A 16749-nucleotide genomic window follows, 5' to 3' on the forward strand; every position below is an offset into this window, starting at 1 on the left:
TATAATAATAATAATAATAAAAACAACAAAAGTATAAAATCAACCCAAATCACTAAAATCTCATATTCTTTAACATGTTCATGTCATTTCAGATGCTATTTTTAATATTTGCAAATCTGTAACTTTCCTTAAATGAAGCCTGGTGATTCAAACACAAAGGTTCTTGTTTAGGCACTTCCTGTAATAGGGGAACAAGACTCTGTACCGCTCTCCCGACTTGTGCTTCTGCACTGTCCCTTTGGCACACAGGTTTCTCATGGAGACTACAAGTGGCTGTTTCAATACAAATTAAACTTGCATGGCCAACTGTTGTCCCCAACTGGAAGCTAGCTCTAAGAGATGCAGCTATTACTGGAGTTCATGAATGTAGACACTTTGTTTTCAGTGATACACCCGTTCCTGTTCTCAGCTGTCACAGTCTTATGTGTGCCGCTGCGGTTATAGGATGATAGCTGGAGGAAAGGGTCATGCTGCAAAGTCTCTGTATGTATCTCTTGTAAAAGGTAAAAGAATACACTAAAAAAGGAACTACATTTCATTTTTGTATTTAAAAGAAAAAAAAAAAAATTGTTACCTCGACAGCTTTTAGCTCTTCTAGAATTTCAGAAACTTTGGAGGGTAAGTTTTTCCAAGCCTTCAAATTACATAAAAAAGATGCATTAGTGCACAAACCATTAAACACAACTTGTCAGACATAACAAGCAGATAAAAACTAACCGGGAGCTGCCGGACAATGAGGTTCTCCAGCCCTCCGAGGATCTGCACGGCTGAGGAGAAATCTCGCTGTTCGTAGCATAATTTGGCAACGAGGAGAAATTTTGTCAAAAGGTTTGTCTGCAACTAGAAAGACAAACAGCATTTACAATGATAATCTGCAGCTGCCACATCAACACAGGCACACAATTCTTTTATTAAAGAAATTAGTCTTTTTTTTGGATTGGTTGAGGAAATAGCAAGTGAGAGTAATAGACCTTAAATGAGAACTATGAGGTGAGTGCTTTTCACTCACCTAATAGTTCTAGCCGACCTGTGACAATGAGACTGTCACAGGTCGGCTCAGTAGATCGGGAGGTGAGCGAACACATACCGGCGTTCGCTCACTCTCGATCCTGTCACGGCTCTCTGCCATGACAGGGTAGGGGCTGGATTCCCCCCTCCCCGCTCCGATCCGCCAGCGCTGACTGGCGGAACGGACGGGGAAGGGGGTGGGTACAGCTGGCTCTGCCTCTAGATAGGCAGAGCCAGCTGTCAGTCACGCAGCTGGGCGGATCCCGGCACAATTGTCGGGATCCGCTTCAGTTGCGGTCGTCTCAGTATACCACGAGCAGTAGCTCGTGGTATACTGCAGCGTCTCAGTATACCGCGAGCTACAGCTCGCGGTATACTGAGCCTAGGGTGACGGGAGGATGCTAGTTTGTGTCCTTCCGTTACCCTAAGGAGAACTATGGGGAAAAGCCTTAACCCTGTAGTTCTCCTTTAACTCTTTTGACTTGTACTTCCGTAAAAAAGAAGAAGAAAACCCCCCAAAAAAGACAGCCTGGGATGATTATATCCAGAAAGACTGATTTCTTTTTTTTAAAAGATTTTGGAAGATATATGATTCTTGCACATTCTTCACAGCTGCTATCTAGGGATTAATAGAGAGGAAGCAATAAAGAACTCACACCAACCTATATGCAAAGGTAGATGAGACAGTAAGACAAATGGCAGACCTGTATTCACAAATAAGTACAGCTTTGTCATCTGATCTCTGCTGAAGAAGAGGATCAGAAATTTAAAGTGGCTGATCTTTACCTTCAACAGGGATGAGGTCACCAAGGACATCACACAAGAAGGAACAAAAGGCAACAGGAACAAATGCCAAGGTGCAGATCTAGTTTTCAATTGGTGTCCTTCCTTCTGGAGGGCGGCTACTTTTGTTCCCTATGGTACCTGTGTGTGTTGTAAAGTTCGCTCCCGTGATGGACTACAATCTCAATACAAATTAGTAAACTAAACGTGAGATTGTAGTCTATCATGGTAGCGAGCTTGGAGCCATGGCTACTGTACAATACACACAGGGACCATGGGGAACAAAAGTAGTCACCCTCCAGAAGGAAGGACAGTGTCAGCACCTATTCAGAGATGATTTGAGGATATACAGCCGAGTGATACACAAATAAGATACATCTTTGTTAATGGTTAAGATACTTGAATGTATTTTTAAGATTTAACTCCTGAATTTAGTGTCACTTTAATGTCATTTGAACTTGGCCGAGTGATGGGAATGGAACGGAGCATAGTCTGTGCTGGCTCGGAGCTGTTCAGCAAATACTCGTCATTTACAAACAGTAAATAGAGAGGGTTATGGTGGCTGATAATGGGGCAAGTGTGCATATGATGTCCTCAGACCAGCCAAACACAGAAAGTTTTTTTTTAAATGCAGTAGAATGAAACCATTTCATTCTCTGGTTTGTCTTGCTTGACTGTAAGACTTATTGATTACTGGCTGATTTGTTGCCATGCACAACTGTTCCCCATTTTGTCTGCTCCAGTTTTGATAAATTCCCCTCAATGTCTTTAGGGTTTAACCCTTTGTTAGGACAGACAGTCCTGCTCATCTAGCTTACAAGTGATAATGAAATCTGCCCCAAGTCCTGGAATAAGCAGAAACATCATCTAATAAGAGAATATGCAAATAGGAATGTACTCTAAAGGAATGGAAAAATGCAACAGATATAAAGTAAAACACAAAGAGCACCGCCTCCATGTGTAAAAACCTTTTATTAAATTCATAAAAATAAAGATAGTTCTGAAGAAGGGGGCGTGCCCCTGAAACGCATAAACCAGGCTTACAGCAGCCAGTGGTGTGTCAGCTGTTTTATCGAGTCACTGTGGATTTCTCCTCGTGTCTGACAGTGTGACTAATAAGGCGTTCAAACCTCTACCATTTGTGAGTACATATACTTGTTTTTATAAATTATAGGGCTGTTACTGATTAAAATTTTCGTGTTCGATCAAATTTTTTTTAATCAATTAATTTTGATTATAACGCACATACAGATCCAACTACATTGGCCTATACACATACAGCACAGCAATGAAGTAATAAATTGAACTAGGATCACACTAATCCAGCACGTTATTAATCTCACATGCCCCACTCAATATGGCCGCCGCTTGAGTGGGGCAACTCAGAATAATAACGTGCTGGATTAGTGTGATCCTAGTTCATTTTATTACTTCATTGCTGTGCTGTATGTGTATAGGCCAATGCCTTGGCTGGCGCTCGTGCAGAACAAGTTTCTTTAGCATACCTCTTAGTTGTAACGAAACCGGAAGTCAGGCGGTCGCAGAACTCGATAAGATCAGTGGCTCCGTCGGCTGACGAAGGGAAGGGGGGAGGAGTGTCTGTCCGTGACGTCACCGGACTCCTCCCCCTTTCCTACATTAGCCGACGGAGCCACTTGTGGAGGGGGGAAGGAGTCCGGTGACGTCGATGTCCGTGGCGTCACCGGATCTCCGATGGGACTCCCGTAAGACCCGGAAGCCGGCGGAGAGGTGAGTTTTCATTTTTGATCAAAATAATTTTAATCGATCAAAAATGTTAACGATTAATCGAGAAATTAAATCGGTAATTTCCGCAGCCCTAATTAATTTAATAAAAGGTTTTTACACATGGAGGCGGCACTATGCTTTTTGTGTTCTATTTACATGTGCTGTGGGAATCCCTGATCCCTTTGATGAGTGTTGATGATTGAGTTACTGTGGGAGGATCATCTGAGGCTACCATCTAGCACTGAGATGGACGCTTTTTTTTTTTAACACTGGTAGGGTTATTCACAAAAGGGTGAAGAGTTTAGAGAAGGCAGGAGAAGTGAACAATCTAGGACAACATAGCTGATTTAGAAAAATTCTCCAATTCAGCTCACTTTCCAGTTCAGCTATGTTGTTGTATTTGATCTGCCAAAGGTTCCACTAAACAAAAAGAATGTAGATGATCTCCAAATGCAGAGGACTGTCATCTGAAAATCAAATGAATTTCCTCATCATGCATGCTAGATTGGACACAGATGTCAACACGCTGCCAACCACAGAATGGAATGATCTGCACCGATAACGTCTCCCACTAATGATCATCTGTGGAGATCGAATTTCTACCATGTTGAAAAAAAATCAGTTTGATATCTGCCAATTCATTGATACTTTTGACTATTTTTTACTTAAAAACGAACCATCGTAAATGCTTATTAGATCACACAAAAGACAATAAGGGAAATGTATCAAAACTGGAGCAGACAAAATTTGGAGCAGCTGTGCACGGCAACCAATCAGCTCTCTTTCATTTTCAAATCTTAACTGAACAAACTGAAGAGAGAAGCTGATTGGTTGCCATGGGCAACTGCTCTAGATTCTGTCTGTTCCACTTTTGATAAATCCCCCCACAATCTATGTTCAGCCTTCTGTAAGGTGCACATATCTTTAAATTAACAATGAGCAGAGTTCTCCCCCCCCCCCCCACTCCCCTATAATGGCTAAACACGCATCCAGATTTTCATTGCCAGTGTTTAAACATGAACACAAGATAGACAAACAAAAGACAATCACACCATCGAATAAGGATTCATATTCATTAAAGAATGTTAAATACGGTTTTGCAGAGAGCTAGCTTATTGCTGAACTCCAGGCACATATAAAAAGAAAGTTAAAAGGACATCTTGGGGTCAAAAACTAAAAATGTATATGTATTTCTATACTGAATTTACATAAGTTCTCTCCCACTCCTAGTGACAATGTCCATCTTAAAGTTTGTAAACTAACCAATTGAAGATGCCCATAGGATGTACTTCATCAATACACTGACCCAATTCACTGAGATCTGATGGGACATGCATTTCCTTGTGTCACAACTCTCACGGAGCCTGCCTTCTGAACTACAACTCAACATCTGAACAATGTAACGTTATCATTGCTTGCTGGAAGAAATGCATGATGGGATATGTGGTATTGAGAATTTGAGATTGCATCACATCAAGCAGCAGGGAAAGAGATGCAAAGCACACTGGGAATCCAGGAAGTTGATGAAATTGATGGGAAGACGGAAGGCAGCACTCACTGTATAAAAATCCTTTTTATGTAGTAAGTAAGCTTTGATTGCATTATCAGATACACCTCTAGTATGTATTCCTATTACAATGCTGATGTTATAACAGGAGAGGATATGCTGGGACTTTAAAACTAATTTAAAGGAGAAAAGAAAACGTAAACAATGACGAATGTATTTTATGTGCCACTAGAATATGTATCGAAATCTAAGTTGGTATTAGCTGAGCACTCAGACTGCGGGGAGAAGGGGCAGCAGAGGAGGAGCTATTCAATTGTGTCGCAGTGCACTCTGCTGGCAAGGAACATGCTGACAGAGAAGAGAGAGAGATGACCTCATCAGTCAGCTACTGCTCTTTCACTATCCAATTACAGGCCAGCGTAGGGAGGTGACCAGGATGTATTGCAGAACTGCAAGAAAACTCAGGTCACCAACTCGGCAGGACTTTTTAAATCTCGGGACAGAAATACAAATTCATTGGCAGGTAAACCAGTTCTCAAAAATGTTAACGGTTTGCCTGGAATTCAGCTTTAACAATCTGAATCTGTCTTTATATCTGATCCGTCTCCTGTAAATCCCTGCAGAGCAGCACTCAGACTGTAACAGGGAGGGCAACGCTAAGCCAAGGAAGGCTCTACTGTGAGATGTCAGTTTCAGCACTGCACATGACTAGAGAAGAGGACCTCATCAATGCTCTGCTTCTTCTTTAGGGCCCATTTACACACGATCCGTTGCGTTGCAATACATTTTTCAATGGATGCTAACAAAAGGCCACCGAAAAATAAATGGGGCTCTGTCACCTCGCTCCAGCCTATTGCGTTACGTTGCACTGAAAAACGGCAGACTACGCACTATTTTTTTTCAGCACAAAGTAACGCAACGGATCCGGTGTGAACTAGCCCCATTCATTTTTTCAGTTCCCTTCTGTTAGCATCCGTTGAAAAACAGATCACAACTCAATGGATCGGAAGGTACAAATGCAAGTCACTTACAGACCACGGTGGGTGCTTGACCATATTGGTCAACTGTAGTGTAGTCTCCTGGGCTAGCCTGGATCACAAGACTGGCTGAAGATCGTTACAATTTTTTTGGCAAGTTAAACAGCTCCCATGTATGTGGCAGCTGTAAGGGGCACACAATGCATATTCGATACATTCAAAACTAACCTTGGATGTGTGACATGTAACAATTTCCGCTGCCACCCACATACTGACACTGTCTGCGAATCTTAACAACTGCAGCAGGTACTTATCATGTGTAGAAGTTAGCGAGAACAGACTGCTAACTTCAGCTGTCAGAGCCTCCGAGGAGAACGTTCTGGAAAGACAAAAAAAAAATGTTACTCATTAAAAATATAACAAGCCACAGGCTGAAGAGGAGAAGAGATCTCACAATATCCAGGACACCAACAGGGCATGTTATATGGTACATTGTACAGAGAACAGTAAACATTATCTACAGAAAAACACCAGTCATATGGGTCTCATATGACGTAAGAACTACAATTATATTTGTTATCCAAATTACCCGGATTTAATTCTGCACTGCTCACTCTTTAAAATGTAAATGTGATTCTGGTTGGTGGACCACCCCAGTACACACAGTTTTTATACAAGGCATTTTGATCAATTAAGCCCACGGTGCATTTAAAAGGAGAACTGTACCCCCTTTGTCATATCTTTGAAATGACAACAAAGACACCTTTAGAAATGTTTAGTAATGACAATCTACAAACACATACTTCTAGATAATTACCGGCTTTGTATTCATTGCATAGCTTATTTTTCTTTTCCTCCCCATACACTTACCACAGTGGCCATTTTTACCAAAGGATGATTATTATATCTACCTTCACCTCCTGGAACTCAGGCTTATGTGACCATGCACATCATCGCAGGGGAGGAACATGTCTTTCCCTGAGATCTCGTGAGATTACAGATGACATATTCCAGTAATGCGCTGCTGATGTAACCTTCCTAGGATGCAATGCTTGGACACAGATTACATCACTAATGCCCAAGAGGACCAGGAAGTGAAAAAAACAACAATGGTAAGTAAAAGAAAAATATGTTTAACTAATGAATGTAAGATGATTTTTAGGGAAATGGGGTAAAGGTCCGCTTTAGAGCCTGGCTTTGGAAGGTTTACACATGTAAAGGTGTGTTCATGCTGGAAGTTACAGGCAAGCCATGAAAAGCTAGACAATGGAAAGATAGGGAGAGAATGTTTGATTACATAACATGCAGTGGGGCTACAGGGGAAATAAATCATTGCAGGGAGGTGAGGATTTTTGGCAGAAGAGACATGCAAAGGCCTCCTCCTTCCTCTCTCCCCCAGTGCTTTGTTATGTTCTGTGCACAGCACACGCGACATGCAGTGTACACACTCTTCGCAGCATCTCTAGGATGGCGTGAACCAGCCGGGCGCCGCGGTAAATGTAACTCCTGTAGGCGTGTGCAGGTGTTATATCAGTGGCCGCCCAATGGTCAAAGAGGACTTTCAAGAACTGGCAAGTGTCATAAGCAAAAATGTCAGCAGCGGGGGACACAGCTGAGGGCCAAAGATTGATCCAACACGCTGGACAAGGGAATACCTTTAAGGTAAATGTAAGGCAGGGGTGGGTAACTCCAGCCCTCCAGCTGTGCTTTAGCTACAAATCCCAACATGCCCCTGCCTCTGGGAGTCCTGCCTACAACTGTCAGTCTTGCAATGCCTCATGGGACTTGTAGTTCCACAACAGCTGGAGGGTCCGAGTTGGCCACCCCTGGTGTAAGGTAAGGTAAGTTTCAAATACAGAACATTTTCAAGGCGGTATCATTTGAAGTGTGATTTTCCATAGCAACCAATCAGAATTCACTCTGCATTTGCATGCAGACCAGCCTAGGAAATGCCACGTGTGATGATGCGCCTCCATGATTACAAGAACTGAAATCCAATGACTGAAAGGGGCAGGGCCAAGGACAGTAAGGCTGGGGAGTTAGGATCTGGATGATGCTGGATGTCCTCCAGTGAGGTGCACTTCTAATGCACATTATGAGAGGCTCACAGTGCGAGTAAGAAATGTCAGTACATGAGAGGAGCTTGTACAAATGTGCAAGTCTGAAGGTAAGGCCGGAGTTTAGCTTTAAGTTGATCTGCCACATGAGTACCGTTCTACTCCTTTTCCTTGTAGATGCTGTACAGTCCATCTGGTGTCTCTGCACATCTGGTCCTGGAATTCAGCATACCTCCTCCATACCACAATGATACAGTAGGGCCCTGGTACACTCTGTACACATACAGAACTGACCTTGATCTATTCCTGGTCTGCTTACCTTGTCACATTGCTGGATTTGTCTTTAACCCCTAGTGCCCGTGAGTTCAGGAAATGGACAGGATGGCACTTCTGAAATATTTCCTAAGAAATGGATATAAACATATTAAAACAACAGGGACAGGAAATATACTATATAGTCTATACTATACTATATAGAGAGAACACAATGCCTTCCCTACAAGGAATAGTAGATCTGTGCGTTAGCATACTATGCCTGCCTTCGCCATGCTGTGGGCATATTAACTCCATGCTCTTTGATCACGGGCTTTATTATTACTATACAAGATTTAGATCATACCAACAGCTTGCGCAACACTTTACAATATAGGTAAGCCCCACTGCAAGGGTTAATACAAGTTTTGCCCGGAGTTCTTCTTTAAACATCTACAAGTGTCCGATAAAAGGAATTTGGTTGGGCAGGAAATTGTCACTTCCATCATTGGAAGAACAGCCCTGTGAATGGTAATATGGCAGAAAAAGTAATATATCTAAACTGCTGCTTCATAATATCATATGTGATGTAAAGTTTACAGAAGGGTTGTTGACCACGGGTCATTTTTAGGGATGCACCAATACCGCTTTTTCTGTATCGAGTACCGTTTTTTTTTTGGTACTCGCCGATACCAAATACCAATACCGGAAGTCCAATTAAGGAAGCCAGGCGGCATGTAATGACTCGCCGCCTAGATTCCTGATTACCTGGGAAGTCGGGTGGCGTGTAAAGTCTTGCCACCCGGGTTTCCGATTAGCAAGGAAGCAGTCTCCATGATTCCTCCTCCCCAGGTTACGAGGAAGCATGGAGCCGGCTTTCTGGCCAATCAGGAAGCGGGGGGGAGAGTTGGGTAATGACTCGCCGTCTGACTTCCTGATTGGCCAGCTTCTCGACCAAACAGAAAGCCAGGCAGCGAGTCATTACAAGGTGCCCGACTTCCTGATTGGCCGGCTCCATGCTCCCTCGTCAGCACGTGACAAGGGAGCATGGAGCCGGCTTCCCGGCCAATCAGGAAGCCGGGCAGCATGTAATGACTCACTGCCCGGCTTCCTGATACCGGAAATTCGGGTATTGGGCTAGGCATCGGAGCATTTGGGCGAGTACAAGTAATACTCAGTATTGGCACCGATACTAGTATCGGTATCTATGCATCACTAGTCATTTTCATCTGTAATGTTTGTGCGTCTTATTGTACATTGACCGGCATCGATGGTCTTGTTGTTCCCGGATTGTGTGAAGGCTCTTTAACACTTCATGACCAGAATTTCTTTAAAACCTAACCTGGCCATACACTGCTGGAATTTCAGCCTTGCGGACTCAACAAAAATCGATTGTCGAAGGATCCGAGTGAAAAATTGTCAACAGAACAGTGACTAGCCAATCAGTTGCAGTTACTATGGGGGTATTCTGACAGTGGCAGGTGCCAGCGGTCAGAATACCATAACCCGGCAGGGAAGATCCAGCCATCCACACTGTTTAGCATTGATGGAGGAACCTGTTAGATTTCTTTCCTTCAGCCTGCAGGCTAAAAGAAAGAGATCTGTATGTGCACGGCCGGCTTAGACACACAGTCCAGGTTTTGCAGCATTTGGCATGCATGATTTAACTTGACAAATTTGGCTAATTTTTTTAATTCCAAGTGGGATTGAGAACTAAAAACACGCACACAGCTACACATTCTTAGGGCTCTGCTGCAAAGGTAATTAACATTAGCATGACAAGGGGCATTTTACATTCAGACTTGTATTGCTGTCGTGAAGGGGTTAATGACCGTTATGGGAGAGCCAAAAGAGATGGCCTTTGGCTCCCTCTAGTGCTATTAAATAGTCATGATCCAACAAAAGAAATAAAACATCCAAGAAAATTAAATTATACTGTACTGCACATTCATGTTGAAGACCTGTTGTTGCAGCGTGTGCTTACCATCCACAGCACGATATATTTGTGTATATTATGAATGTCATAGTGACTAAAAGGGGCAATGATGCCATCTGCATTCTGCAGGTGAGGATAATACTAACGTGTCATATCAAGCAGGCTAAGACGACGGTGACACCTACAGGCCACACAAATCATCTGCACCTATACCTTTTCAGCAGCAATTCTAGGCAAATGTATATATCTATATCCAATTTCTGCAGCACTTTCCATATGGTACATTCACAGTCCTAGGAGCTTATAATCTAAGGTCCCTATGTCCCATGCATATATACAGGGCCAATTTAGACAAGCGCCAATTAACCTACCAGCATGTCTTTGGATTGTGGACAAAAATCGGAGTACCTGAAGGAAATCCACGGAAGCACAAAGAGCAAATGCAAACTGAACCAAGGCCACAGTGCTGGAAGGCAGAAGTACTAACCATTAAGTCACTGTGCTGCCCTAATAAGAGGAAAGGTCTAAATTCTAGGTCATGAGACAGTAAGGCATGTCAATCTTGTACTTCAGCACTTGGAGTGACAGTTTGATTTTATATGCACATTTATAAAAGTTACGTCATCACAAAATTATTAGCATCACATTAGATCAATGGAAGATTACAATATCTAGGTGTCACGCCTTGTTCATTCAATTCAAGCTGAATCGTGCAAAAACAGTCAAAGGAACTGAATATTTTAAAAGTGTACCTGTAACCAGTAAGGCTTTAGCAAACATAATTTACACATCAGTGCATAGTATGTACTTCCAGGTACCTACAAGTATCTTTAGCTTCTCTTCAAAGCACTAGATGACCCCAAAACTTAGGATGTTCTTATAATGAAATATCAGCAACAACTAGGAAGTCATAGACTGGTCTGGTCCCTTTCCACTGTGTAAATGGCTACCGATCCATTACAGTGATGGGGGGCCTTGGTAGCCAATAGCAAGGCACCAAGTGAAGGAAAAAACCTCCGACTTCCTAAATGAAGAATTTGGGAATCCCTGCAAAGAAGCAAAGTATACCTGCAGGAATCTAGAGGGATCGGCTCTTGCACTGCAGTGCCACTTTTGTTAAAGCATGTTGGCTACAAGCATACAAAACACAAGGCCGGCAACTACCAGAATAATAGTTAAGTGTGTATTTGTGGGCTACTTTTTTTCAGGTAGTAAGCAACTAAAATTCCTAATGTGCTTCAATATATAGGTAGGCTTGCACATAAAAGGGTAACTCCACTTCCCCAGTTAAATTAGGTAAAATAAAATTACCCCTTCCAATCTGCCTCCCACACTGATCTTTGGGCGAATGCTTCTTCCCCTCTTCCGGTGTACTATCCGTACATCACAGAACAGGCCTGCACTCTGTATTAAGAGTTTCGCTTGCAAATGGCGAGCATTTATTATTTAGCAAGGACACCTGACTGTGCTGACCAATGAGAAGCGCATCTTACTAAGAAACGCTTCTCATTGGTCAGTGTGGTCCGGTCAGGTGCCCTTCTGTGTATGGGGTATGGATAGTACACCTGAACATGTGGAGGGGAAGGAGCGTTCACCCAAAGGTAAGTATAGTGGGGAGGGGGGTGGGACAAGAGGGAGTCATTATATCTTCCCAAATTCACCCGGGAAAGTGGAATTACCCTTTAAAACACAAATAGTTAAAGGAATCTAAGCACTTCAGGTTTTGGTGTGGTCTGGCATTGTTATCTGTATAGAGCCAATATAGATTGTTGAATTACTTGGCTGCTATGGAAAATGCGTCAGCATTGCTCTTCCCCTTTTATGACATAAATCCAATGTACTTTATTTAGCACCACAAGACTCACTGAGCACATTTCAGGTTCAAATGGTTGTTGGCTAAAGGTATACAAATATTTCCAATCCATACTGACCTCTTGGAGTAAAGTGAGCTGAGTTGAGATCTGCTGAACACTGCACTCATGTATAGAGTATGGTCCAGCCTCGTCTCCCTTCATATAATAGGAGGACAGATCGTCTACAAAGCCAGGGTAACACGGCCGAGGTAAAGCTGCTGATATTGTATACTGCTTATCCCTGTGATGGGTTATATGGAGTCCATTACCTTTAGAGAGTTTCCAGTTAAAGCTCTGCAACAAACACAATACAGATATACTTTAATTTTCCGATTACATACATTGGCTACTAATACATAAACCAAAGATGGCCACCAGACTTTTATACATGATGTCTAGGCTGTTAATAAATACAGAATGGGGAGAATTTATCAAAACTGGAGCAGTTGCCCATAGTAACCAATCAGCTTTTCTCTTCAGTTTGCTCCGGTAAGATTTGAAAATGAGACAGAGAAGCTGATTGGTTGCCATGCACAGCTGCTCCAGATTTTGTCTGCTCCAGTTTTGATAAATTCTCCCAAATGTATATTGGAGCACAAAAAGACCATGTTCCCTTCTGTAACTATTACTATGACTTTGCCAGAGTAGTGAAACAAGACCGTATGTATCTTATTAAAAAGGACCTTGTAATTAAACCAACACTGAAGAGAACATTCCTTTTTACCTTAACCACTTCAAGACCAGGTGTTTAGACCCCCTTCCTAGCCAGGCCATTTTTCAGTATTCAGCGCTGCGATACTTTGACTGACGTTTATTCCGTCATGCAACGCTGTACTGACATGAATTTTATACCATTTTTTGGGGACAGATAGAGCTTTCTTTTGGTGGTATTTAATCACCACTAGGGTTTTTATTTTTTATTATAATTAGGAAAAATTACTGAAAATTTTGAAAAAAAAACGTTTTGTAACATTATGTTAGGAAACATTTATTATTACCCAGTTTTTGGTCAAATATTAAAGATCGGGATTACATACCGGAACTGCTAATGCCACTGCTGTTTGGATAAAGTAAGGAAGCGTCATAACCTTTGTCAGCTTTGTTTTTGCCCTCTTGGTCCCATCGAGGAGATTTCCCTTCACTTCCTCTCCAAAAGCTACAACAGGAAGTGAAAGGATATGCCTACAAAGTAGCGAACTAGCGCTACAATGGAAAGACTTCCCATCTATTCTTATTCTGGTGAGCACCCAAAATGTGGGATTTTCTTTTCACTTTCCCTGATAATGGTCACCAGGACTAATATAGAGGGTGAATCTCCATAAAGAGGACACATTATAGAGAGACAGCAATACAAACCTGACAGGTGTTCCACTTCCTCTCCACTCTATACAAAATGTAAAAAAAAGTTTGGGCTTCATTTGCCTTTAAAGTCTAATTGATCTTTCAGCTTAAATCAGCTAAATACATTCTATGTGCATCAAAACAAAAAAGGTGATACTTTCCCTCTATACCATCTACATCTACAGCAGTCCATCAGCTGCAAATTGGAAGCCCTGCTCTCTACGTGGATGCAGTGGTCTCTCTGAAGAGGTCTGCCATGCCCCTACCAAGTCAGATCTATAGGTCTGCAATCTGCAAAGCTTATGCTCCCTGCTTATTGGAGAGATCTGGCTGTGACTCAGCTTTGTGTGTGTTTGTGTGTAGACATTTTAGACAACCATGTGCTACCATCCTTGTGGCAACAGTTTGGGGAAGGTCATTTTCCGTTTCATCATGACTGAGCCCCTGTCCACAAAGCCAGGTCCACATAGCCACGGTTTGATAAGTTTGGCATGGAGGAACTACATAAGCCTTGACCTCAATCCTTCTGAACACCTTTAGGTTGAATTGGAACACCAACAGCGAGCCAAGTCTTTTCATCTAACATGTATAACCAACAGTACCACACCTCACCGTTGCTCTTTTGGCTGACTGGGCACAAATTACACTCCAAAACCTTGTGTAAAACATTCTCAGAAGAGTGGAGGCAGTCACAGCTGCAAAGGGAGAAGGGGGTGCAAATCCATATGACTGGCCAAAGTTTTTGAATGGGATGTCAAACAAGCCCATTCAGGTGTGATGGGTGCTTGTCGGCAAACTTTTGGCCAAGTTACATATCAAAAACAATGTATTGGCACTCGGGAAGTACCAAATGCTTTCATTAGCATTAGTTTCACTAGTTGGTAAAGTGCGAAAAAAAATCTAATAGCATTCAAATAGATCAGTGTCAGACTTCTGGTATGGAGACCAGACTCGGTATCTGAAACTGAATTTAATATTCATCATGCATCATCACCTTTACTGATACTATGAATCTTAGTCAAACCAACTGCTCTTGGCCATCAGCCAATACAATACATTATATGATCTGCACATCAATGAGAATATTTACTTCAATCTGTGCTGTGTAGGGAAATATGTCCCCAGGATGGGAACTGTACCGCCAGTTCCAAACATCTGCATGTATACACATCTATTTGTTTAGGATGAGAATAGTTGTTTCCTATACACTTGACAATAAATGTGTTCATGTTTTATAAAAAAAATGTGTTTCTACGCATAATTTGAATTTATATCTGTACATGGAGGCAGTCATGTTTGTTCAATAATTATATACGTAGGCTCTGCTTTGCAGTTCTATACTGTACACAATGCAAGTCTAGGAGTTGCCCAGTTCACTGAAAACAATGCAATGCATGGGTAGATGATGTCATATAATTTGTTAAAGATTCCGGAAAAAATAAAACATACTGAACTTTTCCTTTAAAGTAAAGCAGATGTAGCTCATTCACACGGGCTGACTCAAGGCGTATACGCCCGTGCGACATGCATGCCTGTATCGGAACGCTCCCGGGAGGACAGGTGCTGCGTGAAATTGCCTGTGGTAGCCTGTTCTTCCCTATCGGAGGACGCAGCCGTAAACTGTCATGAGCACACCCGAACTGCGCATCCGTGCGGGTCCGGGTGTCCGTGCTGTTCGGGTGTGCGTATGACAGTGTACGGCCGCATCCTCCCATAGGGAAGGACAGGCTGCCACACACAGCATCTGTCCCTCCTGGGAATGGCCCGATAAGGACATGTACGCCCCGAGATAGCCCCCTGTGAATGACACCTTTAAAAAAAAAACACTTTTTCAAGAAGCAGTCGCCAAAACGTAGCTTTGAGTCCACTATACATCTTCCCACTTTCGTTTGACTTCCTGATAGTGGCAGCATAGGCACTCTTTACCATAAACCAATGCCCGATGACTGAGCAACCTGTCAGCAAACCACGTGAGTGGTGGGGGCTCACGTAACAGGTATGTCTTGGCACCTTTTTGGAACTGATGTCTTGTAAAAATGTTGGTTTACAGGTTCATGTTTTCCCACAGCTTCACGTAAAGCTTCAATAGCCCACAGTGGCAACACAAAGCTTCAAACAATGCAACAGGCCAGGGGTAGGCAAACTCCAGCACTCCGGAACTACAAATCCCAATTGGCACTGCAAGACATAGCCACAGGCATGACTCCCAGAGGCAGCTGGGATTTTAGTTTCACCACAGATGGAGGGCTAGAGTTTGCCTACACCTGCAATAGACAATACAGCCATGACTATAGAGAGCTCACTGAATCTCAAACACAAACCTTCCTGGATATATTATCCTCCGAAAACCTGGTGCAGAGGGAATGTAAAGATTTGGTGTCATCCTTTTTCTCAGAACCAGGAGAAGAAATGGTGTATTTTTTATTAGTTAGTTCATGCAGCAGTGACATCAGGTGCTCACCACGCTCATCTTTTGGAAGACTCTGAAAAGGAATTTAAAAAATATGGTATAAAGATCTCCCATGTTAACCTTTAAAAAGAAGATTTTTACTTTTAATCCTTCCTCTCATCTGTTCATTAACACTTGTGTAGTAGATACCCATGCAATCCCTTCAAAGGAACAGCAAAAGCCTCATACCATTGTAAATTTTGCTAGGTGGAATATACTGTAGCTAAAAGGAGGAGCAGGCATACCCATTTTTACCAGCAGGGGGTGCTACGGGTGCAATCGTCAATAATAAATACTAGTAAATAAATTGTCAATATCCGTTTACAATTTAAAAAAGAAAAAAAACAAAAAAAAAAAGTTGCTGTAGGAGGGGAGTCTTTTTTTTTGTGTAACAGCAGCAACACGCAAGGATTTTCTGCTTCAACAATTTTTTTATGACATTTTAAACAAGAATAAAAAGAAAAAAATCCTTAACAAGATAGAAATAACAGAAAATAGACACCTCAAAATAAAATGTCACAACAAACTGACAGTGTTCCGTTAATGCACTTTTATAAGACAAATTCAAAATGTACATTCTGCATTTAGAATACGATACACAGTAAGAATTGCTAAAGAATTATGAAAGACTAAAGTGAGCCGAGATATACAGTGATAGGGGGGAGCACGTGACAGTGTTCAGTACTTACTGATCAATCGCCAGACCCGATCACTGGAACATGAAGGGGCAATGACTTCACTCACCTGGATAAGCCCTAACACCATTTAACACCAAAGCTCACTCGGAGTGGACTTCTGCAGTGGAAAGGTGGTAAGGGAGCACTGATGAACAAGTATAAC

The 16749-nt window shown here is 42.3% G+C and overlaps 1 protein-coding gene across 1 annotated transcript in view; it reads right to left on the reverse strand.

Moving 5' to 3' along the window:
* Positions 1-16749, reverse strand: part of KNDC1 (kinase non-catalytic C-lobe domain containing 1) — a 98388-nt gene that overhangs the window by 5415 nt on the left and 76224 nt on the right. The window contains exons 23-28 of the mRNA XM_018558894.1: positions 15782-15943; positions 12198-12413; positions 8398-8480; positions 6250-6400; positions 718-840; positions 575-634 (exon numbers count right to left, since the gene is read on the reverse strand). Coding sequence (XP_018414396.1) covers positions 575-634; positions 718-840; positions 6250-6400; positions 8398-8480; positions 12198-12413; positions 15782-15943 — 795 coding nt within the window. The remainder of the gene's footprint in view (positions 1-574; positions 635-717; positions 841-6249; positions 6401-8397; positions 8481-12197; positions 12414-15781; positions 15944-16749) is intronic.

This window comes from Nanorana parkeri, unplaced genomic scaffold, assembly GCF_000935625.1.
Source record: "Nanorana parkeri isolate BGI_ZX_2015 unplaced genomic scaffold, ASM93562v1 scaffold366, whole genome shotgun sequence".
NCBI lineage: Eukaryota > Metazoa > Chordata > Amphibia > Anura > Dicroglossidae > Nanorana > Nanorana parkeri.